The 25,856-nt window shown below is 40.3% G+C and overlaps 1 protein-coding gene across 8 annotated transcripts in view; it reads left to right on the top strand.

The window, feature by feature from the left end:
* Positions 1–21,362, top strand: part of SHISAL1 (shisa like 1) — a 79,293-nt gene extending 57,931 nt beyond the window's left edge. For 6 of the 8 annotated variants that reach the window (XM_068657264.1, XM_068657254.1, XM_068657238.1 and 3 more), the window contains one exon: positions 10,634–12,917. In XM_068657264.1, the coding sequence (XP_068513365.1) occupies positions 10,634–10,841 (208 nt within the window). In that variant the 3' untranslated portion in view covers positions 10,842–12,917. Of the gene's footprint in view, positions 1–10,633; positions 12,918–16,873; positions 16,928–17,403; positions 18,323–19,828 lie in introns of those variants that run through there. The other 2 variants (XR_011089208.1, XM_068657295.1) reach the window with 2 other exon arrangements.
* The last annotated feature ends 4,494 nt before the right edge of the window (positions 21,363–25,856 follow it).

Genomic DNA, 25,856 nt, shown 5'->3' with positions numbered 1-25,856 from the left:
TTTAAGTCCCAATCTTCCAGTGCTTGTTGCATGGGAAATCTCTGTCTCATTTTCTTAGTTCCTTTATTCCATTTAGATTAGTGCAAACATGGTCTGGAAAGCTTTAGAAAACAAAAATAATGAAAAACTAAGGAACTGTCTGGCATTTATCCTATCTTTCTTAAAGTCAGTTCTCATGACTACTGGCTATAGCTGGAGTTACATTCTGCTCCTATATGTTAGAGAAGTAAATAAATACTTGATAGTCTGAGATGTATTTATCTTCATAGTGCTTATGTACATTTTGTTATTTCAGTTTGAGAGATGAGGCAGAAAAGCTTACCTGTTGCAGAGGGCCCTGCTGGAAGTATTTGACAAGAGCAGGAAACTGGCCCAGCCCTCTCCCCCCAGGCTGCAGTTTCCAGGGGATCAGACCTCCTTGAAAACTGGGAGGCAGTAAGCCTGGGATAGTGGAGGTGAGCAGAAGGCTTTAGATTAGGGCTCCAACAGTCCAAGTGCAATGTGCTCTACACACAAACATAAGCGAACACTGATTTCTCCAACTGGGCTTTGTTCCTCACCTGACATGATGTGAGGAAATGCCATGGCAGCACACTGAGTAGGTTTGCTTGCGCAGTGCAGTACATGATCTAGTGCTTTGGCAAGGTTCTAAGAGACTGCCAGAGAGGAGACAAAGGGGTCATGAAAGGATTTACAAACTGCTGCCACTCCATGCAGTTTCTACATGTCACTCCCTTAGTTCCATAAAGTGTTACAAAGATTAGCCATATGACAAACTATAATATGGCTCTTAAAGACAGAGCATACTGCTCTTTGCTTTGGTGTCTGAAATTTAGAACACCTTACCTGGGCAGCAACGCTCCTGCCTCACAGCTCCGAGGTCACACATTTTGTATTATGTAGTAGAAACAGCGGAGATAAGGTACACGGTAAAAGCACATCACCTGCCTGACTGTTCAGTTGTAGGTACTGCTGGTAGAGTATCCTGGAACCATCTAAGATACTGGAATACATTAAGCAACTACACACCATGTATTTCCTATGCTGTGTGATAGCTAAGCAAGCTAATTATATTATTGAGTATATAAAGATGGAGATGCTAATTATAAGAGATGCTAATTAGTGAGTTGTTATCTCACTAGCAGTGGTGAGAATGCTGGAGGGAAACATCAGCTTCACTAGTGCCCATGGCAGAAAACACTGTAATGGCAGATGCAAAGGCATTCAGAAAAGAGCTGCAGAGCTTGTTTGACTTTTGGAAAGTCTGATAAACTGTGAGAAGTTTAAGCTCAAGGATAAAAGAACATTAAAAAGCAAATTGATCCCAGTCTCTAAATTCTCTGTGAGGAGATTTCAGATAATGGAGGGCTGTAGCAAACAAAGAAAAGAAAAAAAAAAAAACAATACCTGGTACATCAATTTATACATGTACAAATCTAGACTGGCGATAAAGAGCAGGATTAACCTCCGTCAATTTAGCCATCTGAAATTCGGGCATCTACTCCAAGCAAGTTATTTAGGCGTCCTCACTAACACACTGAGAGAGGTGTTTCCACAGGGCTATTCAAACCACCTCTGTTAGGATGGATTGAATCACTTGGATGCCTCGCTGTCTTGGTTTTGTTGTTGGTCAGTATGTTGAAGATGACCTTATACACATCACTGACATTGAACCAGCTGAAGTTTGCATGTGTGTGTGTTCATTGCACTGAAGATTTTTTTCAAGGTTGGTCATAGTCCAAGGAAATGTCTTGAGATGCACCAGAATACTCTTTATGTGTCATTGTAAAGCTAGGCCTGATGGCTTCTGGAATATAAGCAAGAACCACAGGCTAGGAATGTAGGACTGCACAGGAGGCTAAGCAGAGGACCCTAAGCTGAACTGTTCTTTGAAATCTGGGTTAGCTGGGGAATATGTGAGGCTGGGTTCCCAGAAGACTCGTACCAACATCAGTTTTTCTAGCATTGCATTTTCATCAGACTTACAGAGTAGTCAGAAAACAGGGGGCCACAGCTGCACATCAAAAACACACAATGTTTTTTCCAATGGTTCCCTCCACTATTTGGGAACATGGGGGACAAACATGTCCTTCCTTCTCTCCGCCTCTTCCAATAAATGCTTGATAATGCAGCTGCCGCATAATAGCTGCTGATGCCAGTGGGACTATGTGGTGGTTGCATAATCAGACCAAAGAATGGAAATCTCTGGGCAAATTCTCATCTCACCTGCGAAATCCTCATCTCTACTGCTCTGTGGGAACAGAAAGCTGATGGTCATAGGAGGGCTGAGAAGGTGAGGATTATTTTTGTGTGTAGCTGGCTTCTGATTTTTTATTTACAAGTGTTGTAAGATTGTAGTGGACACAAGAACATTGACACAGTGCATCAGGATTCTCCATTGCAGTGTGTGCATATGATACTTGTTGAATTATTCATTGTGAATTATTACTTCCTTTCCACCTATAATATTAGAGTGCACAGCTGAAAACCACAGTCATCACTGGTCAACTGCAAAACACATAAATATCTGTCATGAAAAAATGAGCATGCATTGGATCCACAATACAAACGTGCATCCACAAACAAGTGAATAAATAATGAATAACATGGAACTAACAGAGAATAACCACCAGCTGGCCTTAATAAATGCTCAAAACAAAAATCTCCATGATTCATAAATTATCATTCAAACCAAACGATACCAAGTAGAATACCTCCTCCAGATGACGCCAAGCACACACTGTTCTTTTTTCTCTGCACTCAATAAATGCTCTTCAGTAGGGCTCACACACTGCCACTAACCCATGCACAAGGCGCCTGTTGCAGCTAAAGGAAACTTTGCAGCCCAGTGTCTAGATGCAGCCCTGGGACAACACAAAAATAATAAACCAGTCACAGTTCTAGCACTGAAGCTGAAGCATGTTTCTTTGTGAAGCTGGCAGTACATCTCAGGTAACCAGAAAAGAGAAATTGCTTTCTTCCCTCCTTCACTCTGCTAAAATTAGCCAGGGTCCTTGGCTTCTTCTCCTTCCAAACCTCCACTTCTCCCATGGCTTTTTATGTAGGAAGAGACATTCTGCACAGAACTCTCTAACGTTCCTTCCAGCATGTGGTACTGCTCAGGTGTGGGCCTTGCAGGTGTTACTAACTGCTCCTAACTACAAATAAAGATAAAAATTATTTATTGCTAAGGTCATTATGTGCAGAGAAATATGAACTGCAACAGGAGGCCAAACACATAACCATGTTACACTGCAACAGCTTTGCTTTTTTTTTTTTTTAATTGTTGCCACAATTGTTCCATTAATGTTAAAAAGCTGTTCTGTGTTCTTAGTTTGAAGCGTCTTCAGACATTTATTAAAACAAAATAGTTTTAGGTTTCATACTGCTGGAAAAGCCACACAAATGGCTGAAGAAAAGAAAAATCCTACAGAAAAAGAACAGTTACAGGCAACATGATGACACCATATTTCATCCTATATTGAAATCCGTCTCTCAACACAGAAATTACTATGTATTTTTTCTTGAGCTCTGAATCAGAAAGCTAGCCTTCTTCGTACTGAAAAGTGAAAGCAGAAAACAAGGCTTTTGGGTAAAAGAAATAACTATTTCAAGAAATACAATTTTTCCATATGCCATTAATAAGCCTTTTTTTTCAAGAAATGAAAGAATATCCTGCATGGTGCTGAGAGAATTAAAAAATCTGATTTAACTGAGAGTAAATGTAAGACCCTGGGTTAAACCACAGGTTTGGGGATTGAAATTCAAGTGCAGAAATAGACTTTTCCCCCTAAATCGACTATTCGGCAGCTGGAACAAGTTCAGCCTCTGGCAAGCCTACAGTAAGTAGCATAGGCGTATTGTTTCAGCTCTGCTGGAGGAAGAAGCAGCTATTCTAGAATGCCTTTAATATAGAGGAGAAAAAAAAAAAAAAAAAAAAGGAAAGGAAAGTGGAAAGGGAAAGGGAAGGGAAAGGGGGAGGGGAAGAGGAAGGGAAAGGGGGAGGGGAAGGGGAAGGGGAAGGGGAAGGGGAAGGGGAAGGGGAAGGGGAAGGGGAAGGGGAAGGGGAAGGCGAAGGGGAAGGCGAAGGGGAAGGCGAAGGGGAAGGCGAAGGGGAAGGCGAAGGGGAAGGGGAGGGGAAGGGGAAGGAGAGGAATGTAGGTGGCGTTATCCTCTGTTGGCCTTCAGGACGTGCTAGGCGGCAATTTTAAAAGGAGAGATTTGCCTGATGCCAAGGTGGCAAAGAGCACTGAGGCAAAAAGAGCTGTAATATAAGGAGCAGGCTATTCACCTGACAAAGGTTAGCTCACTTTGGTATAGCTCAGTCCATCTTTCTTGAATTTTAGAAAAAAAAATAAGCTACATCTATCTTGCCCGTGTACAGTTATGTGTAGAATCTGGTAGAGTACATGTATATACAGAAACCAAGGGCCCAACAAATATGAATTATAAATAATAGGTAAAAATATTACGTGATACACAGCTGTATATACAAATACATGCGTGCACTTGCACCCCTATGCACATACCTACACTCTTCCACATGACCACATTTTTCCTTCACATGGTATGTTTTCTGCACAGCTCAATTTACTTCAAGTTGAAAACCATACACTTCGTCCTGTATTTTAAAGCTAGCATTTGGCTTCAGCTCTAAGTGGCAAAGACCAATTATAACACTTAGTATTGACCATCCACCTGAGTAAAGATACACTGAGTATAGCCTTCATAAATCACAGAATCACAGAATCACAGAATTTCTAGGTTGGAAAAGACCTCAAGATCATCGAGTCCAACCTCTGACCTAACGCTAATAGTCCCTACTAAACCATATCCCTAAGCTCTACATCTAAACATCTTTTAAAGACTTCCAGGGATGGTGACTCCACCACCTCCCTGGGCAGCCTGTTCCAGTGTCTAACAACCCTTTCAGTAAAGAAGTTCTTCCTAACATCTAACCTAAAACTCCCCTGGCACAACTTCAGCCCATTCCCCCTCGTCCTGTCACCAGGCACGTGGGAGAACAGGCCAACCCCCACCTCACTACAGCCTCCTTTAAGGAGAGCAATAAGGTCTCCCCTGAGCCTCCTCTTCTCCAGGCTGAACAAGCCCAGCTCCTTCAGCCACTCCTCGTAGGACTTGTTCTCCAGGCCCTTCACCAGCTTCGTCGCCCTTCTCTGGACCCGCTCAAGCACCTCGATGTCCTTCTTGTAGCGAGGGGACCAAAACTGAACACAGTACTCGAGGTGCGGCCTCACCAGAGCCAGGTACAGGGGGACGATGACCTCCCTAGCCCTGCTGGTCACACTGGTTCTGATACAAGCCAGGATGCCGTTGGCCTTCTTGGCCACCTGAGCACACTGCTGGCTCATATTCAGCTGACTGTCCACCATCACTCCCAGGTCCTTCTCTGCCTGGCAGCTTTACAACCACTCATCTCCCAGCCTGTAGCTCTGCTTGGGGTTATTGTGCCCAAGGTGCAGGACCCGGCACTTGGCCTTGTTGAACTTCATGCAGTTGACCTCAGCCCATCGGTGCAGCCTATCCAGATCCTCCTGCAGAGCTTTCCTACCCTCGAGCAGATCGACACACGCGCATAGCTTGGTGTCATCTGCGAACTTACTGAGGGTGCACTCAATGTCCTCGTCCAGATCATTGATGAAGATATTAATGTCTTTTTAAAGATTGTTTTTTAAAAATTTAAAAATTGTCTTTTTTTAAAAATGTCTTTTTAAATTTTGTCCTTCATTTATAAATAAATTATTGGCCACTGTGTGGCAAAAGAATTACAGAAAAGAAAAAAAAAGTTACTATACTTAATGAAATAACACACTCCATAACTGCTCATCTTTCTAAATCAAACACTAATGTCATAAGCAAGTTTGATTTGTTTTTTTCTTCTGTGACCTTTTTGTTTTTAAAGTATCCATCATATTGTTCTGGGGTATGTTAAAAGGTTGTACAAGCAGAGAATGGCTGTGTAGTAGCAAGCAACATCATATATCACACAGCGAGTTCTACTGTCTGCTTTTTCAACCTGGCTTTGCATTTACAGCAAGTAGTATCTTATAAATAATGTGGATCTGTAAATTCAAATTGTCAGCCAGCAAGGAAGGAGCCTTTTCCTCATATCATGCACTTGAATTTTACATAGAAGGGCATGCTCTTCTAAAGACTCTTGTACTTTTATTTGTGCTCTTGGATTTTAGATGTATGGGTTGACACTGCTGTGAGCTCAGCAAATGTGAAGGATACTTGAATATCTTAGGTACGTCAGAGTCCCTTTGTGGAAACAGATCTTGAAAGCCTGCAACATCAGCTTCTGGGAAACTGGGATGAGCTGAAATTGGAGACATTCAGATAATCAGTCCTTACCATTAATGTAGAAATATTCAAAGGTTTACAGATTTTTTATTTTTAAAGGTTTGACAGCAATATCAAGAGCATTGGCTGCAAAACCACACATACACACACACACACACAAAATACATGTTGATCCCTGCCCCAAAGAATGCCCATCTATTGCCCCATCCACAGGAGCATGCAGGACTGCAGCATGACTGTCACCAGGCTGCTAGTCACAAGCCTCAGGGCTGCACTTGAACCACTGGAAGTTCAAGCGGGAGGGGGAAAAATGTTTGGGGCTGCACATGCACATCTGGTGTAAGAAGCTGCTTTTCTTTACCAGGTGCAGCTATACGTGAGGAAATAGCCACATGGCCTGGCTTTTCCATCAGAATCTTTTAGTATGTTGTAGCTCTTAAAAACATGCATCAGATCTGCTTGTGAATAAACCTGAGGCAAAAACGTTTCTAACCAGAACATGGAGACTACAGAACAGCTTCCAATACTGGATTGTAAATAGCACAGTTGGGTATATTTACTTAGAAAATTCTATATTTGCCTGTAAGAATAAGAGATTGAACATGATGGTAACAGAAATCCACCCTGGCATTATAAATTTTAATAATTCAGTTTTCAGCAGAGTGGGGCTTCTAATGCCCTAGGTTAGACATCCTGCTTCTGGATACCTGCACCTGAACTAATCACCCAGCAATTTACTGTAGAGCTGGTGGGGACAAAGGGAATCTCCACAGCACCACTTGCCCAACTTGATGCCCTTCACAGGAGGAGAACCGCTCTGCAGAGGTGCCTGTTGATTTCCAATAATAGTAAAGGGGCCCAAGGTGACTCCCTCGAAATGAAGGCATCTAGCCATTTTCTGAAGCAGTATGCCCACCCCGGAGCTCAAAGAAGCAGGAAAAAAAAAAAAAAAAAAAAAAAGGGAAAAAAAAAAAGGAAGAAGAAGGTTCATTATATGATACCCGTACTGAGTTTATCATCAGAATTCCTAGAAGTCTTAAAAAAAATTGACAGTAGTTCAAACTATATATAATAAAACCAGTTCTTCTTAATGAATCATGAAAATTAATCGGCTTTCAAGTGTATCAGTAACTTAACAGCTGCCACACAATAGCCTGCAGGAAAATTTGGCAGCAGTCAGCCAGATGAATTTCAACCTCAATTCATGCAGCTGATTCGGACACTGTGGGAAAGACCTGAGTGTTTCATAGATGTCTGGCAAATTAGAGAGTCCAGCCCACTTTCAGTTTTACTTATAGTTGGCTAGCCACTCTTTTAAGATGGTTTGGGAGTCCCAGGGTGTTTTGACTATTTATTTTAAATAACCTTAGCAGAAAGAAGAAAACATATTAAGTTACTAAAAAATCAGCCTCAGTGAGGGAAGACACATACAGCTTTTCAGTGATCATCTTCCAATTTATGTCCTCAAACCTTAATCTGTTTCTCTGTTCAACACATAAATCAGAAGTTTGAATGTTTCATATTTCCTTTAAAAATACTCAACATTTCTCCAAGAAAACCAGATGGTTTCAGTCTCAAGAACTGTGTTCAGGAGTATCTATCATTTCAGGAGCTATCAAATGAAAAACATTGCTACTAATTGAAAAATACTTGCCTTTAGAAACGTAGGATTACTTCCGAGACATTACTCACAATTAGTTATTTATGTTAGCCACCCTATTGATTTCAGTAGTGCACTGTGCTTTGTGAGAATCGTAAAATATGGCTTTCAGTAAAATATAGAGAAGATTGTATCCTGTGTGGTTTCACTCCTCTACCACCCAACCCAGATGATGGGACAAAAGATGTATTTAATTTGTACAATTAAAGATAACACAGAACCTCGGCAGGAAACCCATCTTCTCCTTTAGTTTTGGTGTGTTAGCCAGGCACCACATTAATAACAGAAGCAAAGCCAGCTGCTGTTCCAGCACCTGCCATGCTGGGGGAGGCAGCAGGGGAGGCAGGTCTCTGCCCCTGCAGCTCCAGCTGTGCCCCAAAAGCCTCATCTCTGTCCCAAGCAGATCCTGAGCTCTACATACCAAGGATACCAAGGAAGCAACCAGGTTGTCTGCAGCCCCACTCCTCCCCTGACCCCAAGGCCTTTCCTCCGCAGGGCGGGAGCACAGCCAAGGCTTGGCTGGCAGGGTTGGCTGTCCACCAATAGCTCCTTCTCCCATGCAAGGGCCCAAGCCCCAGGAGCACATCTTCCCTAAAATGCCTTTAAAGGCAAGGAACAGCTCCCAGCTGTTTACAGCTTGTAAACTCTCAATCTAGGCTAAAACAGACAAGATTCTTAAGAAGTGGAAAGAGCAATTTATAATCCAGGTTTACCAACACGTATAACCTAAATTACTAAAAAGGAAATTTCTTTAAAATTGCACTTTCGTAACTCATGCACTTGAATTTTTTGAGTAACCTTTTCTCAAGTATTGTAAATGGTCATTGCTGCTCTTGCATGTATTGTTACAATGCTCCAATCTCTAAGACAGCTGACACAGCATTCACTTTTACAACATATTAAGCCTATATATGAGAATTATCTTACATAATACAGACAGGCAATTCTGCCCTGAAAGTGCATAGCTAACTTATATGTAAAATAAAGATATTTAAAGCCAAATAACAAGTACATTCTAAACATTCCTCCTGCTTGATCAGTTTAATTTATGAAAATATCTGTTAAGTGATTATCTTATTTAATGTTTCCCATAGCTACAGATAATGAAAAACTCCAAGCTCTAACACTTTCCTGAGTAGAAACTGAGAATTTCTTATAGCTATATTTAAATATATATATACACATACATAAAGTATCATCAATTCAGCTCAATATATTTTCTCTTCCCAGTACTCAGCAAAAAAGTCTTGAATTTTAAGCCACCATCTCTTAGGAAATATTCTGTGCAAATATAATAAAATAAAATTTCATGAGACCAGTATTCCCAGGATATAAAAGAATACTGTTCTTAAATACTCTAAATAAATTGGTGAATTTATGTTAGATACAAAAAGAAATCTTGTTACCAGTCTCCTTGATTTGAGTTTTTACATACTGATATTCTACAGTTCCTTTGTACTAATCCTCCTTATTTTATCTGTGGAGCCTCTGAAAACAACATCATTATTTCTTAAATCCTGCCTATGACAACATTGTGGCACTTGAAAATCAGATTGACCCAATGGCTGGATCTGCTTTCAAAAGGTAGATACTCTACCACCACCACCTTCTCCCCACAGCAGAATATCACAGGCACATACATGTATATGCTTTCCACACAACATCAAATTCTGCTTCTTTATGTGCTGTCTCTCACTTCTTATGCACGTTAGAGAAGATCCAGTTCTGATTGAAGGTGCTGAGTACCTTTCAGTGTCTGTGTCCATCTGCTTTTCCAGCTGTTTCCTCTGTCCATACAGGGACCAGTGTGTACACTCAAATTCACACAAAGGATTGTGCAAAACCAGCATTTCCCATGAGCAGCACCTAGCACTTGGGGTAGTGCTTCAACAGATTTCAGCCAACACCTCATCAGCTCCTTGCTCTCGCATCTCAACCAAACTTCTGCCCTGCAATTTGATTTCAGAGCATAGGGTTGTGCTGGGTAAATTTCTGAAATCAGGTGGGCTTATGTTTGGGACAAGGCCATAGGGAGCACCAGACTGGGAAAAAACTCCAGTGTCCAGGATCAACAGAAGAATATGCGCCTTGAGCAAAAGTGGTGGACAGCCTCAATGCTCAGTTCAGTGACTGGTTCAAAAGAGGGTCTTGTGGGGCAAAGGAGCCTCAGAGCTGCTGCTGGTGAAGGATTCCTGCCATCTCTATTATCAGGTCATGAAACAGTTTAACCAATTACTGATCTATCCATTTATTATCATGGCTTATATTTTAGAGATGAATGGCTTCAACTGAGGGTGAAAATTTTGCCTTTTCCTTGACTATTTCCATGCTAGCTCCAGATCAAAGTCACCAAAATGGATTCATGCACAGGGAAAAGATGGCTATCAGTGATTTGCTTAGGTGTGCATAGTTTGCACTTTCATATTACAGCATGAAGTTATCAAAATGTGAAATGAGAATTTGTGTATGCATTTTAAGTTGATGCACAGCAGTGTTTCTCTTCACACGAGCATTTTAATTCAAATACTGCTCAGTGCTGATTATCATATTCCATTGTATTAGTTGAAAAGTATTTCATAAAGATTGTTAGGTTAGCAGCTCAGTCTCTCAGAAGATGGCACTAAATGAAGGTTTGCTGCTGTATCTCAGGTCACCATCCCTTTTGTCTCTACACCTTGGTGATGGAAACACCCCATTCAAGAGAAACTCAAGGTACTTCCTCAGATTTAAAGTCAATTTCCTGTGCACCTTAATCCCAAACATATTATTTGCCTTCCCCACATGTAGATTTAATGCTAATTATTGGCAAATAAATAATTGCTTGACATGTATAGATATTTTTCTAGCTGAGGTTTGAACGATTATTCCTTGCACTCTCAATTCTTTGAGACCAATATTTTCCAAAAAAATTGCACCTAAACTGTCACTTGCTTCCATTCTTCTACCTTTTTCCCTTACACAGACCATTACCTCTGATGAATTTTTAAAATAAATTATATGTTGTGGTCTCAAAAGGTGCAATTTGAACTCAAAATGACCTGGGGGGTAAGTAAAGTGAAATGGTATGAAAGCAGTCATACAAGAAATAAAGTTGCAGCTTGTGGTAGTACTCTGACCCAAAACATAAGGAGAAGAAATCTTCCTTTCCTACCTCTGAATGAAGAAAGAAAAAAAAAAAAAAAAAAGTGTACTTTTAAATAGTCTTTGCCAAACAATTCCAGTTTGAACCTCTGTGAAGAGGATTCTGAAAAATAAGCTAAGCAACAGAAGAATTGGGCATAATTGGCTGCAGAACATGTACCGGAGCAGTCTAGAGTAAAGTGCTACAGAGTATGGTGGCAGAGTCCCTCAAGTAGAACAAGACACTGACCATAAATGAGCTCTCCGCATGGAGCTCTCCGCATTTTTACCATCTCCTGCATCAGACACTGGACAATTCAGGGCTGAGAAATAAGCCCAGCATCATGACCCATGATTGAAGTAAGCACAGGCCTATTTCCCCACCTACCTGCTTTCCAGGTAGAAGGGAGGAGAAGAGATTGTCAGAGGTGACATGCAGCCCCATTCCCAGTGAGTGATACGTGTAGGTACGGCCTATTCCACCTGCACTCTTGAGTTAGTCCCATTCATGCCCTCTGTCTGACTTGTTCATTATCAAGTACTTCACTGTATTGATGGTAGGGCACTGCAGCATGAGTAAATAAATACACACAGCTGCACGAACAATCGAAAGGATTTTTTTTTCCCCACCAGCAAAGAAACGTTATGAGCAGAAAGCCTCTATCATATGATCATGATTCATGAGCTATTGTGATTTCCTGACCACTTTGATGCTACGCCTCAGAACTGTGGCACACAAGCTGGAGATCACATTTCTCCATTGGTGCTTAATTCAGAGCATGCAATAATATTTCTAGTTGCCATTCACACATGCATTGAGTAACCAATAGGCCACTAGCTTAATACATTTGGTAGCTGCCCACAAATAGGACCACCCCCCCAAAATACTCCTGCAGAATATGAGCAAAATTCAACATATCCATTAGTCCCATGCCTGCCCTGGGCATAAGACCCTTGGTGTTTCTTAACAACTGATAGAAATGTCTCAGACATTTCTGACTACCTAGCAAAGGGGTCTCTCAGTTGGCCCCATTTATGTGTCCCCCCACGTGCCAAGAACACACCTATCAGAACAGAAACTCCTGGGTTTGTTCTTCATATACCCTGATATTTCTGCCTCCTTTTCTTAGGTCTGCAGCTAAGGAATAAGCTTAAATCTGATCAATCTGACATGCACTACACATTCATTCAGTTTAATCCCTAACACCTTCTTGAGGTATTTGCTTTCAAACACATTTAGACATTTCTCTCCACCTTTGCAGAATTGTCAGCTAAAGTGGAAATTAAATGAGTTGAAAATTCAGAGTCTGTTTATCAGGTTGAAAATTTCCAGAGCCTGTTTTTTGTTTAAACTCTTAAGCACCAGACATCTATCTTCCCCAAGCCAATGAATATATTAGAAACATTAGCAATGGCTACCAGTGATGATGGTAATTTTACATGACGATTGCAACAAAACTGATTTGCCACAAGTTAAGGCAGTCCTTTCATCTGACATCCTGCATGTGTCATGACCCATTTCACTAGAACAGAGGGGAAATTGTGTGGCACCAGAGGAGAACGATCACTCAGCCTAGGGGCCATGCTGCTGCTTCTTTTTGGCAAGATAGCAACATCCCACACCACTGCTTAGTGTTGAAATGTTCATAATCAATTCAAAAGAACAAGATTTGCAACCTCTTCAAGTTACTGAGCCAAACTGAAGCAAATTTTAGTTGTGTCTGAAGTGTTTCCCTTGCATTGGAAAAACCTGAGTCATTCAGCTATTCTGATGTTCTCTCAATGAAAGAAAAGTTTTCTCGAGAAGCGAAGCGAAGAGCAAAAGAGGAGAGGAGAGGAGAGGAGAGGAGAGGAGAGGAGAGGAGAGGAGAGGAGAGGAGAGGAGAGGAGAGGAGAGGAGAGGAGAGGAGAGGAGAGGAGAGGAGAGGAGAGGAGAGGAGAGGAGAGGAGAGGAGAGGAGAGGAGAGGAGAGGAGAGGAGAGGAGAGGAGAGGAGAGGAGAGGAGAGGAGAGGAGAGGAGAGGAGAGGAGAGGAGAGGAGAGGAGAGGAGAGGAGAGGAGAGGAGAGGAGAGGAGAGGAGAGGAGAGGAGAGGAGAGGAGAGGAGAGGAGAGACAAGACAAGACAAGACAAGAAAAGAAGAAAAGAAAAGAAAAGAAAAGAAAAGAAAAGAAAAGAAAAGAAAAGAAAAGAAAAGAAAAGAAAAGAAAAGAAAAGAAAAGAAAAGAAAAGAAAAGAAAAGAAAAGAAAAGAAAAGAAAAGAAAAGAAAAGAAAAGAAAAGAAAAGAAAAGAAAAAACTGTCTAAAGACTAAAACTTTCTGCTTTCTTTCACACAAACTAGATGGACAAATTAAGATCACACAGGCAGCGTTCATTCCTGTATTTCATAGTTTTTACGATTTAGTAACCTGAGCAGTCTTTCAGCATACATTTTAGATACAATCTTATATGCTATATATAATACTACTATTGCACTGTACAGATGCCAAGCTATGCAAATTATTTCCCTGCTCTTTGTCTGCCTCCACAGAGGCAGAGGTGTTAGATTATGTTCTATTTCTTTCTGGTTGCAATATATTTAGACAACTGAATGGCTTTTCATTTGGTACTTATCCTGCAATTCATTTCTCGCATCCTTTCCTTTTAAGCTCATGAACTTGTGAGGCTTTTTTTTTTTTTTTTTTTTTTTAAATCTAGTGCATTGTGCATTGTCCTCCCTTGTCCTTCCATGTATGAGAAAGGAGGACTTTTCCTATTGCCTATAGTAATCAGCGTGTCTGCCAAGGGCTACTTGCTGCAGAAAGCTGCCTATTAGGCTGGTAGCTGAGCTCTTCCTGTGACAAGAGAGAGCAAAGCCTTTCTTCCACTCTCAGTATGAACAGAGTTGAAGGCATTGCAGACTCTCAGCAGTCATAGATTAGGGTTGGTCTGTTAGATCAGCGTAATACAGTTTTATACCAGAGAGAGTATCTGGACATTTTCAGAGACCACTTACTTTGTTATCTCATGTCTGAAGGGGCTTTGGTGATTGATAGCGCTTTTATGTGAACATTAACTTAGCAAGATTCCCTGGAACTGTGAGTGTGGCAACAGTTTACTTCATTTGTCAGAAAATGATTAAAGTTCCTGAAAAAAATAATAAATAAATGTCTGCAGAGGCTTTGAATCATTCTTTTGTTATTAATGGATGTCATTTTTTTTTCAGTGGAACTAAGGCACCTAGCAGTCATTGATGTGATAAAAGAGGCAATCTTTTAGTTAGCTACTTCCTCGCCAGACAATGAAAATCGATGCAGTCTGAGGTGCCACATTGGTGGTAACCCTTGCCAGTGAGTAGGAGCAAGCTGAGCCATCTCCATCTTGATACGTAAAAGAGCACTCTCTTGGTATATAAAAGTCCAGAAGTGACCAAAAGTGACAAAAGTTTCAGTACTCTGGCTGACCACATGTGGAAATCAGCATTTCTTTTTCTTAGGAAATGCAAGTATTTTCAATGATCCACTGTTGCAGAGCAATCAATCTAAAGCAGAATCTCCCAGTTTTACTGATCCATCATCAGTCAATCTGTTGTTCACCACCCATGCTTACTCCTCACTATAAGAAGTGGATCACGCTGAGAGGAAGGAGAACACCTGAAGAAAGCGGGCTCTGTTGGGCCATTTTTTTATTCAACAGCTTGTCATCCATTTAGTGAGCACTGCTTGGCAGCTTTTACCTGGCACCTGTGCTGCCAAGGTTTGGTTTCAGCCCGAAGCAACTGATTTGGCACCAGCCTTAGACAAGAGCTGAGAGAATAGAGGGTGAATACTTTGAGAAAGGAAAAAGGAAAAAGAAAAAGGAAAGGGGAAAGGGAAGGGGAAGGGGAAGGGGAAGGGGAAGGGGAAGGGGAAGGGGAAGGGGAAGGGGAAGGGGAAGGGGAAGGGGAAGGGGAAGGGGAAGGGGAAGGGGAAGGGGAAGGGGAAGGGGAAGGGGAAGGGGAAGGGGAAGGGGAAGGGGAAGGGGAAGGGGAAGGGGAAAGGGAAAGGGAAAGGGAAAGGGAAAGGGAAAGGGAAAGGGAAAGGGAAAGGGAAAGGGAAAGGGAAAGGGAAAGGGAAAGGGAAAGGGAAAGGGAAAGGGAAAGGGAAAGGGAAAGGGAAAGGGAAAACAAAGAGGAAGTGGTGGGGAGGGGAGGGGAGGGGAGGGGAGGGGAGGGGAGGGGAGGGGAGGAAGGAAAGAGAAAGGAATTTAAGTTAAGTAGACTACAGATTTGTAAAACACTTCATCTGAGCTAGAGCTAGAGTGAAAAGAAACAACTGAAGGTGCTGCAAAGAACATGTGTGTCTCCAAGCCATGACATGCTATTGCTCTTCTGTTTCCCCTCTCTCAAGGTTTTTTTGTTATTGTTTGTTTTGTTTGGTTTGGTTTGGTTTGGTTTTGTTATTGATATTTAATTACTTATAGCAAGGTATCAGGAGGTTCTCTTCTAGATACAAACAAACTTCTGTTAAACTTATTCTGTCTGCAGACCTTACAAGAGGCACATCTGCATGTTTCTTCAGTGCCCATTTCTACCAAGGTCAAAAAAGGACAGTGAAAGAACAAAATCCAAAGTAATTTTGCCGTATTTCTGAGGCAAACAAGGCTGATTAGGATATTTAATTATTAGAAAGCAATTATTAATAAAACCTTGACATAAGTTCGCTTTGAGTATTGGATAAAGGTTTAGATCCTCAGCATGATCTAGAGGGAGGACTGCGTATTTCTGCAGCAGTTCTTCCTGACAAGCAGCACTGCAAGGAAGACATGAACCTGGACAAAGGCAGCGTACTTCAGCTGCATCAGAGGCAGTTGCCCGGTGGACTTGCACATCCCAGCAAGCCCACCCCTGCCATTTCAGTGGTGTGACACTGAGGCAAAGGTTAGAGATCGAGCCTCATGTACTCAACAGGTTTGATGGGAAACGCTAGATAACCTCAGACACGCTGATTCCCACAGATATCCTGGTGTTTGAACCAGGTGTTTCTTTATATTTTATACATTAGTGAAATGCAATATGTATAATGTAGTGCACAGACTTGGGAATACCCAACATATAAAGAACGCTGCTTGGAAAAGTTAATTAAAGTTAATTAAATGTCGCTGCTACTAGGATACCAAATTGTGCCTCCAGCAGCTTGTGTTTATACCACTATGCTTTCCTACTCCAGGAAACAGATGGATCACTTTAATTTATTATTATGATTAATAATCATGGTCTACCTCAAAAACAAAAGGATCAACATAGCCAGGTACACACGCCCTCTCTGCACAAGGTGAAGATGGGCAGGTTTAACACATTTGTTATGTTCCAGACGAGTTGCAATAAATAAATAAATAAATAAATAAATAAAACACTTCTGTGAGGAAAGCACATGAATATAATTACTCATTTACATACGTGCAAACAGAAATGCATTTTCTCATCATGTGAAAGGAATCAGGGTTAGAGTAAGCAGTCCATGTTTGGTCCGATGCACACCTTAGTAACCAGTACAACAGGAAGACTCCATGACATTTGATAAAGGCTTTACCATATGGCCATGAGAATACACTTTACTCAGGAAAACCAGCCCGGTGAGACTGTATAAGCAAATAAAATTTGCTTCAAAGTAAATTTATGGTTGCAGAAGGAAGCCCTCTGCACTCTGCACTTTCAAAATAGACTTCATGCAGTAGAAATGAAGAGTTTAGCAGTTGTTTGCATTTCCTCTTTTACCTTTTCAGGCAAATATTTGATCATTTTATCTCACAGGTAGTAGACAGCTTGGCAACATGGAACAGTATGCTGGTATACGCACAGAAAAAGGTATTTGGAATAAAATCTGATTTTTATCTCTGTCTCAGATTCCAGCCATATCTGTAGGCTTGATTGTTATCCACATCTCTGTGGGCCAAGGGTGCTCAGTAGCCTACACCTGAGCCCTGGTCAGATGAGCACATGCAACTTGCACACCTAATATGTGGTTGATGTCCAGGACCAGGACCAATTTATAATGAATAAGGAGAAACAGGGTTAACCTCCCACTCTGACTGTAAAAACAAAACAAAACAAAAAACAAAGAAGGGAGATGCAACCTCCATAGCACATAAGCTCACACTAGGCTAAATAAAGCTAATGAAGGAAGGTAAAGGCCTCCCAACACCTCTTATTTCTTTCTCACCTGTTTTCTCCACAGATCAAATCCACATCTGAGAAAACAACACATCTATCTTTAGAGAAAATGCTTTGATGTTGAATGCTTATGAAACATTACAGGAACATGTGTGTTTTATGTCTTCCAGAAAAATACATTGATGTGCCTCAAGATGGGAGAGGTAAGATCAGACTCCACGGAGCAGCTTTCAAGAAAACCAGTTAAATGACAAAGACTTTAAAATGGTTGATAAGCAACAGAGAGAGAGAAACTACAGCATGGAGATTGATCAAGTCACCTGAAAAGAAACACCTTTCAGACAACTTCTATAGACAAATGATAAGAAAGAGTTTCCAGAAGAAAGTAGTCAGTAAGCAATATTTTAATTTTTGACTGATAATGTTATCTTTCAAAGGAATCATCATGTTTTAGAAAATGCTCAGTAGGAAGAAAATTAAGTTGCTCTGGCAAATCCACACAAAGGTGGAAAAAGATCATAAGACAAACCTTTGGTAGATAACTTTTCTTTGCCTCCCCATCCATCTATTGCCATTTGAGCCTAATCTAAGTGTCAGAATACTGAATGTGAGTTTTTGCAAAGTTCTCTGGTGAATATTTTGTCACGATGGGGTAGATGCTGGCAACCCCTGTCACTGCTACCCGTGTTGTCATGAACTACAAGATGAGTAAAACCTTCACACCCAATCAAACTGCAGGGTAGCAATGGTTCAGCCTTAGTACACATTTTAGTACACATTGGCAATGATTCTGATAAGACATAAAACATCTGAGCACAGCCCAGCTTCAGCTTGACATGCTTTCCTGAAGAGGGGAGCTTTCATTAAGAAGCAAAAGAGATACCCCATTCCTCCCCCATACCCCTTGAAGCTGAAAGAAAAATAGAAGAAAAGCAACAAACTGTGTATTACAAAAGCAATAGTACCATTGTCCCTCTGCTTTACAAGGCAATAATCCAATTCCCTCATCCACTGACTGGCGTCAGAATTTATCCCTCACAAATCTAAAGATTTGTAAATCTAATCTAATTTGGCTTACAAATCTAAGATTTGTAATTAATTTGTAATTAATTAAATTTATTTTATTAAATTTTATTAAATTTATTTTAATTTTTAAATTTTTAAAATTTATTTTAATTTTTATTTTAATTTAATATTAAGATCATTTATTAAGAGAGAGAAAGGGAAATGGAGAACCTGGCAATGACAACTAAACAGAGTAGTTCATCTAGAAGTTGTAGCATAGTGCCATGCTAATGCCAAATTAATTCTTCATGCCTCATATTTTGAGGCATGGCACAAATCAGTAATTTTATAATAATGTTATATTTTATTGTACAACCAGTGTGAGGAACACCTTGCCAATGAGTATTAAAAAACACCTTGTTAGTGAACAATCAAGTTGGGGTGGGTTTTTGTACCTCTTTGATTTGAGTGCATGTTAGCTTTCCATTGAACTCAACAGGAATAGACTACTGAGTGTGATATGAGCTAATTTAAAGTTATTGGAGTGTATAATGGTACATGACCAAACCTATCCAGGAATAAAAAATGTTGGGGGAGCCAAGACTGGAAGGCATAGGAGTATCCAGCCTCCAAAGAAAACCCAATAAATAAGTAAAAGCAGAGTATCACTGTGTAAGGGCAGGTAACAGCTAATCAGCAAGAATTCAAATGCTACAGATAAGTGTGTCACCCTCCAGGCATTAGGCTCCAACCTGTTCTAGGTAAGCATACGCCTGGCCCACTCTTGCTCTTCACAGAAGCTCCTGTGCATGCTCCTCTGAAAGCAACCCTGCTTGCAGTGCTGTCGTAGTACAAATGGCTTGTTTGACATTGAAAGAAATGCAGCATTTCAAATAAAAAGCAGACAGTATTTTTTAAACTTTGTTTCACTCTAAACATGAGAGACTTTAGTTTTCTAACATGAACATTTAATTAGAGCATTGCAGAAGCATTTAAAGCACTTTGAGTGGTCACAAAAAGGACCTCCAGCAAACAAGCACTGTAAGGAGCTTGCAGATAGTGGCAGACAGTCCTGGCTGCTCTCTCTTCGGAGATTAGCACTTCAGCAGTAAAAAGGTTGGAGCTCCTGGTGCTGGGAGACCTATCCCAATGAGGATGTAAAGTGGTGCCAACTTGTAAGAAAAGCAAAGGAAACCAAGTAGCTGAGAACAGTGCCATCAATGCCTCTACAGGCATCATGTCTTCTCCCCACTCCCACTTTGACTCCAAGATCCGTAACCCTTGTTGACAGCCACCAAAATACATATCTCCAGTAATCAGTTGGAGCTTTGCTCCTTTTACCTTCAGCACCTACTTTCATTGTGAGGTGATAACCACCACAGAGAGCTTTGTAAAAAGCTTATGTTCATGAAGGGATTTGTATTACATACTGGTTTGTGTTACTTACTGTATTTTGTAAGGGTTTTTTTTTCCCTTTGGGAACTGTGCGTTATTAATGAGCAGTTTTATGCTTTACTTCTAGTACATGTATACTTTGTAATCGATGTGCTTTTTGTTTGTTTGTTTGTTTTCCTTTGATTTTCTAAACAGAGCCAGCTAATATAAGGTGGATACTCTCTGGCTGAAATTCTGATTTTGCCTACCAATTAACTTATGGATAAATCCACATCGTAGCTGATGACGTTCATCAATTGTGTTGTTATAATCATCTGATATCCCACTTAATTTGGCAGAATATAAGATCTTGAATAAGGCTAATGCTTGCCAGGCCTCAAACTAAACGGAAACACTGCACCACATGTACTTCCCTACCACCATTGCTATCCACCCTTCTCTCTTATTGATGAGACATTGCAGAAGAGTGCTGGCTGAACATCCCAACCACCCATATAGCAGTGCTCTGATATCCTTGTGCATTCACCTGATCAAAAGTAATTATTGTGAACCAGATAACTGCAATTAATCACTATATTATTTCTGCAGAAACAGCCTGGTTCAAATGCAATCTCTCTCTAAAATAAAAGACTTGGACTAAAATAGATATATTTCTCTATGTCCGTCCTGATATAGTTGGAAAAATAAGGGATATAAAATTAATATTAATGAAAGCACATAATTTCATTGTTCATCCCATTCACCAATAGCAACTATTTCAGTGGCTATTAATGACATTTGTGCTCCAGAAGCCTCCTTCCCTTTCCAACTAATTTTCTCGTCCATATTTTACTAAGAACTGAGTGTCCAACTTCTTAATAATTGCTGTGTATAACATAGAACATAAGTTCTAAAAGTTATAAGTTCATAAGTTATAAAGCTTGTGCAGGACTTGGTGTTGTAATTAACCATCTGTTGTGCCTGGTTATCGATCTTACAAGAACACAAAGAGAAAACAACCTGGCCTCTAAATGTATACATCAGCGTATTGTAGCAGCTATTTTAGATAACTGTTTTTAATAGTTTTATTATGGCTGTAATTTCTATATGAGGACTGTCCACTTGCAGAAGCGTTGAAGTAATACATCAAAGCGATTTTTAAACTCAGTTCTATTTAACTACCAGTGATGGTGTATGAAAATTAGGGCAACAAAAAAAAACAACTCTAACAACTTGCCGGGAAGAAACATCTTTTCTCACCCTTGAAAATCCTCTTGTAAAAGAGGGATTTCTACTAGTCCTTTTTTACATAAATAGTAAATAACTAAGAAGCTAGGATATGCAGTACGATAGTCTATTTTAATAGTCTGCAATCAAATTTTAGGCTAATTAAGCTAACTAGAAATTCTAGGGTTACAGTGATTACTCACTCTTTATTGATGCATCGACAATAATACTGTTTACATAATACTCAATGTTTTAAATTAATACGTGCCAGTGTCCAGTGATTTGCTAATCTAGTTTTTGATCTAATCCTGTCCTATTTTTTGCAGCATACTCAAACTTCATATTATGAATCATGTTGTCTTTCTAAAGTGATTGCCAAGTAAACCAAAAATGTGTTTTACACTGCTATTGCACTGCTCTTGTCTTTATATACAGTAGTTTTTATAAAGATGTCCTTAGGTTTTAATAAATGAGTGTAACATAAACTAATCTCTGTAATAAAACTTCCTTTAATGTTTCAAGACCTTCTGGAATAGCTTTATAGATCCGAGTTTCCAACTTCCTTCAGTAGCTTCAGACTTTTTGTCTTCCTTTTCCATCTGCAGGGAAATCCCTAGATACCAATACTCTATAGTTTATACGGGTGGAAAGAAAGAAAGCATATTCAGTGCAAAGAATGATGTTTGGACCTGAAGAACCAGAAAAAGAAGAGAGAGGAAAGAGGAGGGGAGGAAAGGGGAGGGGAGGGGAGGGGAGGGGAGGCTAAGGCCATTGAATTGGTGTCACAGGTATTATTTGCCGAAAAACATGTTGTCCATTTGGTCTGCATCACATTTCCACCAGCTGCTAATACCAGATACTTAAGAGGGAAATGTGGGATGCAGATCGAAGACTGCTAGAAATAAACATCACCTTTACACTTCTCAGGATAAGCTGAAAAGACCAAATGTGCAACAAAGGAGAAAGAAAGAATACAACATTTTGCTTTCCATACATGATGCAGTGTCACACATGCATGTGATGGCAGCTCCACCTACCCAGATGAGGTAGGGTCAAACATATTTCAGCTTGCTTTGTAAAAAGGTAGGATCAACAGCTCACAAAGGCAGAACTTACATGTACATTTTTCTTCCTCTGATGGGCTGAAGGCAACAGAGTTTTCCAGAAAGGCTTAGACCTACTAAACACACTGTGCTCTCAAGTCCCTTTGTAACAGACCATTTAAGAAGCATCACTCACAATATTCCAAAAAATCTTCCACATGCCTAGCTGAAATTTCAGCTTTTGAACTAGTAAAATGAGACATTTTTGATACCTGGATTCCACAAACACAAAAAGAAACGCAACAGCTGTTTTATGTTGGTAGCATTGTTTACACTTAAAGTTTCTCCTTCATCCACCCAATCCTCAAGAAAATTTCACTGGTATCTGCAGTAACATACACAGTGAGCCTAGGTCCTAGCACAACACATGGACAGGAGGGAGAGTCATGGGGGGCTTCTTGCCTCTGGTTCCCTAGGCAGAAGCTGTTCTTTCTCTTCTCTGTCCTACAGTTCCCAAGTGTAGGTTTTCCTAAGCTGCCGTCCTCTGTCTAGCCTTGTTGACTCATCCAGCATTATTCATGTCTCAATGAAACACAAGAATTTATAAACACAAAATGTACCTTTTCAAATTAAAAATAATGGCTATAGTATCAGGTAGCTAGCCCCAGACTAGAGACTAAGTTGCAGGAATATACCTAAATGATCAAAAAAGTAGAGGAATTTTAAAGCAAAATTAAAGTATGTGTATATATGAGAAATCCGTTGTAATGCCAGTTACTTCATGCAATGCAGATCATTCCTGCAGCTTCAGTAACTACACACATCAGCTCAGAAATGGAGAAAGATAATTTTCTTTAAAGCAACACTTTGATCATTCTTAGTTTACTTGCAACTGTAAGAGACTACCATTACCTCCCACTGTGCTAATAGTTATGGAGACATATTGCAGAAAGAAAGAGAGGACAAAAGACAATTTTAAAAATAGCTACAAACAATGACAACCTACTTCCATTCTCAAACTGTATTTACAATTCTGAAAATAAATACATTCACAATGCCAGACAAATGAGAAGAAAAAAATAAATTGATGCATTGAGTATGTTACGGTATGCTTACCAAATTTCAACATTTTTTACAGCACATTTCTGGTAATTGAGTAAGCATTATACTCAACACATTATGCTCAGCAGGAACAGCTTTTAAATACCAAGCAAGCAAATTAAGTATCTCTGAAAATTCCACAAAAGGTGTTAGGATGTTGATAGTGACAGAGACTGACATTACCAAGCCATTATCACTGACACATAAACAAACAGGAGCTTCAGTTCCTTTAAATTAAGAGATCACTCCTACTGGAAAGCAAAGATGGTGTTGAGCTGCTTGTCATTCACACATACTGAAGGACGAGGAGAGAAAGCCTATCTCAGTGTTGATATTTACTTCCAAGAACACAAACCCCTGTCCATCTCACTCAAGATGTTCTCAACATTTAATACAATCTGTGCATAAAAGGGAGATGGTGGGGGAGACACTAATATTTTAGGCATGTGTGGGCATTCATGTGTAAGCATATAATACCTTGAATTTCTGAATCAGAATTCTGACCGTTCTTTGCTGGACTGTACAGAGCCTCAAGCTTTTCTAAATTTTCTGTTCATCAACCCATCCTTAAGTGCAATCCCATCACTGGTTTTTAGTTGTGAGGATAATGAGAAATCAAAATGATTTTATGAAGAACTGAAAGGTCACCTAAAGAGAGGGAAACTCTTGTGGCTCTCTTCAATATATTTTCATCAGCTAGTCTTTGCACCTTTCTTTTTATGTACGTTTCCAACAAAAATATAAAGTGACTTGCTCTGCTACAGACAAAGCCTCCCATTAGAAATGCCTGCACTTTCCTTTCGCATCCCCACTTTGCAGGACACCACTCTTAGGAATAAATCTTTCCTGAAGCACATGGTCTCCAAGCTTTCCAGCAGGAATGCAGTTCACATCTCCCCAGTGACTTATGCTCATCACTGTGAGAAACACTCCATAGCCAATAACTTAGGCTCAGGCAAGGATCTCAGTGAAGTAGTAATTTATTCGCGATTGCAATGGCGGGCGCCCCACAAGCAGGAGAGAGCGCATCTACTAGTTCCAAAACACAGTTTATATACCTTTTGATGGCAGGACTCTCCCCTGTTTCCCCACTGAGTGGGTAATCCAGGTTCACAATCTATCTGATGCTTCACAAACAATGCATGGCCTTCAGTTGCCGGCCTGCTAAATTTCAAATTTATTTTGACATTTTTACTGCTTGAAGTGGTAATGTTTCTTCACTTATCTGACTTGACTTGACACCGTGATTTTCACCTAATTGTCCTAAGGAGTCTGGTTGTCTGCATTTTACTAGGTTGCCTGCTAAACTTTCTTATCACTGTAAGCATAGCTCAGTACCACATTCCCTCCTTCTAAACAATGTAACTCTGCAAAAACAACATTTCTATTCCCACAATCACAAAAACTAAAACAACACACTTTAATGTGAGGCGTGTGCCTGCATACTTGCCTCTACTATTGTGCAAGCAACTTTTTTTTCCTATTTATTTATTTATTAAGCTAGGGATATGAACATAATACCCCTTGACCATCTCTCTGCTTCTTTATCTTAGCAACTAAAAAGCTATGTTTCATTTGACATCTGCTGGAGATTAAAAAAAAAAAAAAAAAAAAAAAAAAAAAAAGATCTACTAGCTTCTTTCTCCAGTATTTGCTGGCCTAGAAATTAGATATATTATGTCACTGATAATATTGTGAACTCAGCTTCCTCTAGCATTACCAAGTTTGTTAGGAAATTCTATGCTGCAGAGTGCTGCTTGGGTAGGTGGCAGCCTGGCAGGAAGTACCACCTGTGGTAAATATGTGATAGCTAGGAGTTGCTATACAAGGTCCCTCATCACTGTAACCACATAGTAGACCTCCCCTTCCCTGAATGAACCTCACCAGAAAAAGTCAATTGGGAATTTATCTGGCAAAGAGACACAGCATCCCTGTACTATATCTGCTATTATTATGCTGATATAGGAGCTCCAAGACGTTTCACATCCTTTCCCTTTTCTATGTTTGCTAACCACGTGGATGGTTCTAAAAGCAACTTATCTCTAGCTAATAAAAATAAATAAATAAATAAGAGGAAAAATTTAAACAGAGTAACTAAAAAGCCCCAAGCTCTAGGAGAAGGAAGCATGCAACACTGTCAGTCTTACAGACTTCGTATTTTGTAACACTACTTGTACAAACAACAGATGAATAAAAAGCTCCATGTAGGCCCACAGTCAAGTTTTTATTGAGTCCCCAGGCTGCAGCCAAGCTACATGGCAGGTGACTCTGGTTGTTCATGCTGTGCAGTCATTATTCCTCTATTCCACATCTTTTTTCCAGCACTGCCTGTATACAATGAGCTCCTGCTCTAACTGTAGCAGTAAGTGCTTTTATTTTTTTATTTTTTTTTTATTTTTTGGGGGGCGGGGGTGAAAACCCACCTGATTATGCTGCCATCCTCTTCACCAGGCAGAGCCATGCCTCCTAGTGCTGAGCAACTACACACATAGCTGCAAGTACCAACCACCCTGTCTGCTAAAACATTTTCCCTCCTCAGCTGCAGGTGAACCCTTTCCAGCCAGGACATCACCTACCATGAACTTGTTTGCAGTCCTGTTCCTTTTCCCAAAGAGTTTCAGCCTCACAGTGAGGGAACAGGTACCACAGACACTCAGAAGTGGAACTGATTCAGGGCTGAAATAAAATAGGAATACTTGGACTACTTGAACACTGCAACTTCTTCTTAACTCCTCCTCCTATTTCCCAGTGCTTAGACAACAGGAAATCAGGTCATAGTATTGCAGGGCAGAATAACCAGTATTAAGAAATCTCCTTTTCTTATCACCTCTTCTTCTCTCTAGCCCCACAGATGAAGTATGCATTAAATCTTC

The sequence above is a fragment of the Anas acuta genome, chromosome 1 (genome assembly GCF_963932015.1).
Source record: "Anas acuta chromosome 1, bAnaAcu1.1, whole genome shotgun sequence".
Taxonomy (NCBI): domain Eukaryota; kingdom Metazoa; phylum Chordata; class Aves; order Anseriformes; family Anatidae; genus Anas; species Anas acuta.
Note: the sequence above shows the minus strand (reverse complement) of the source record. Positions and strands in the feature narration are given on the sequence as shown.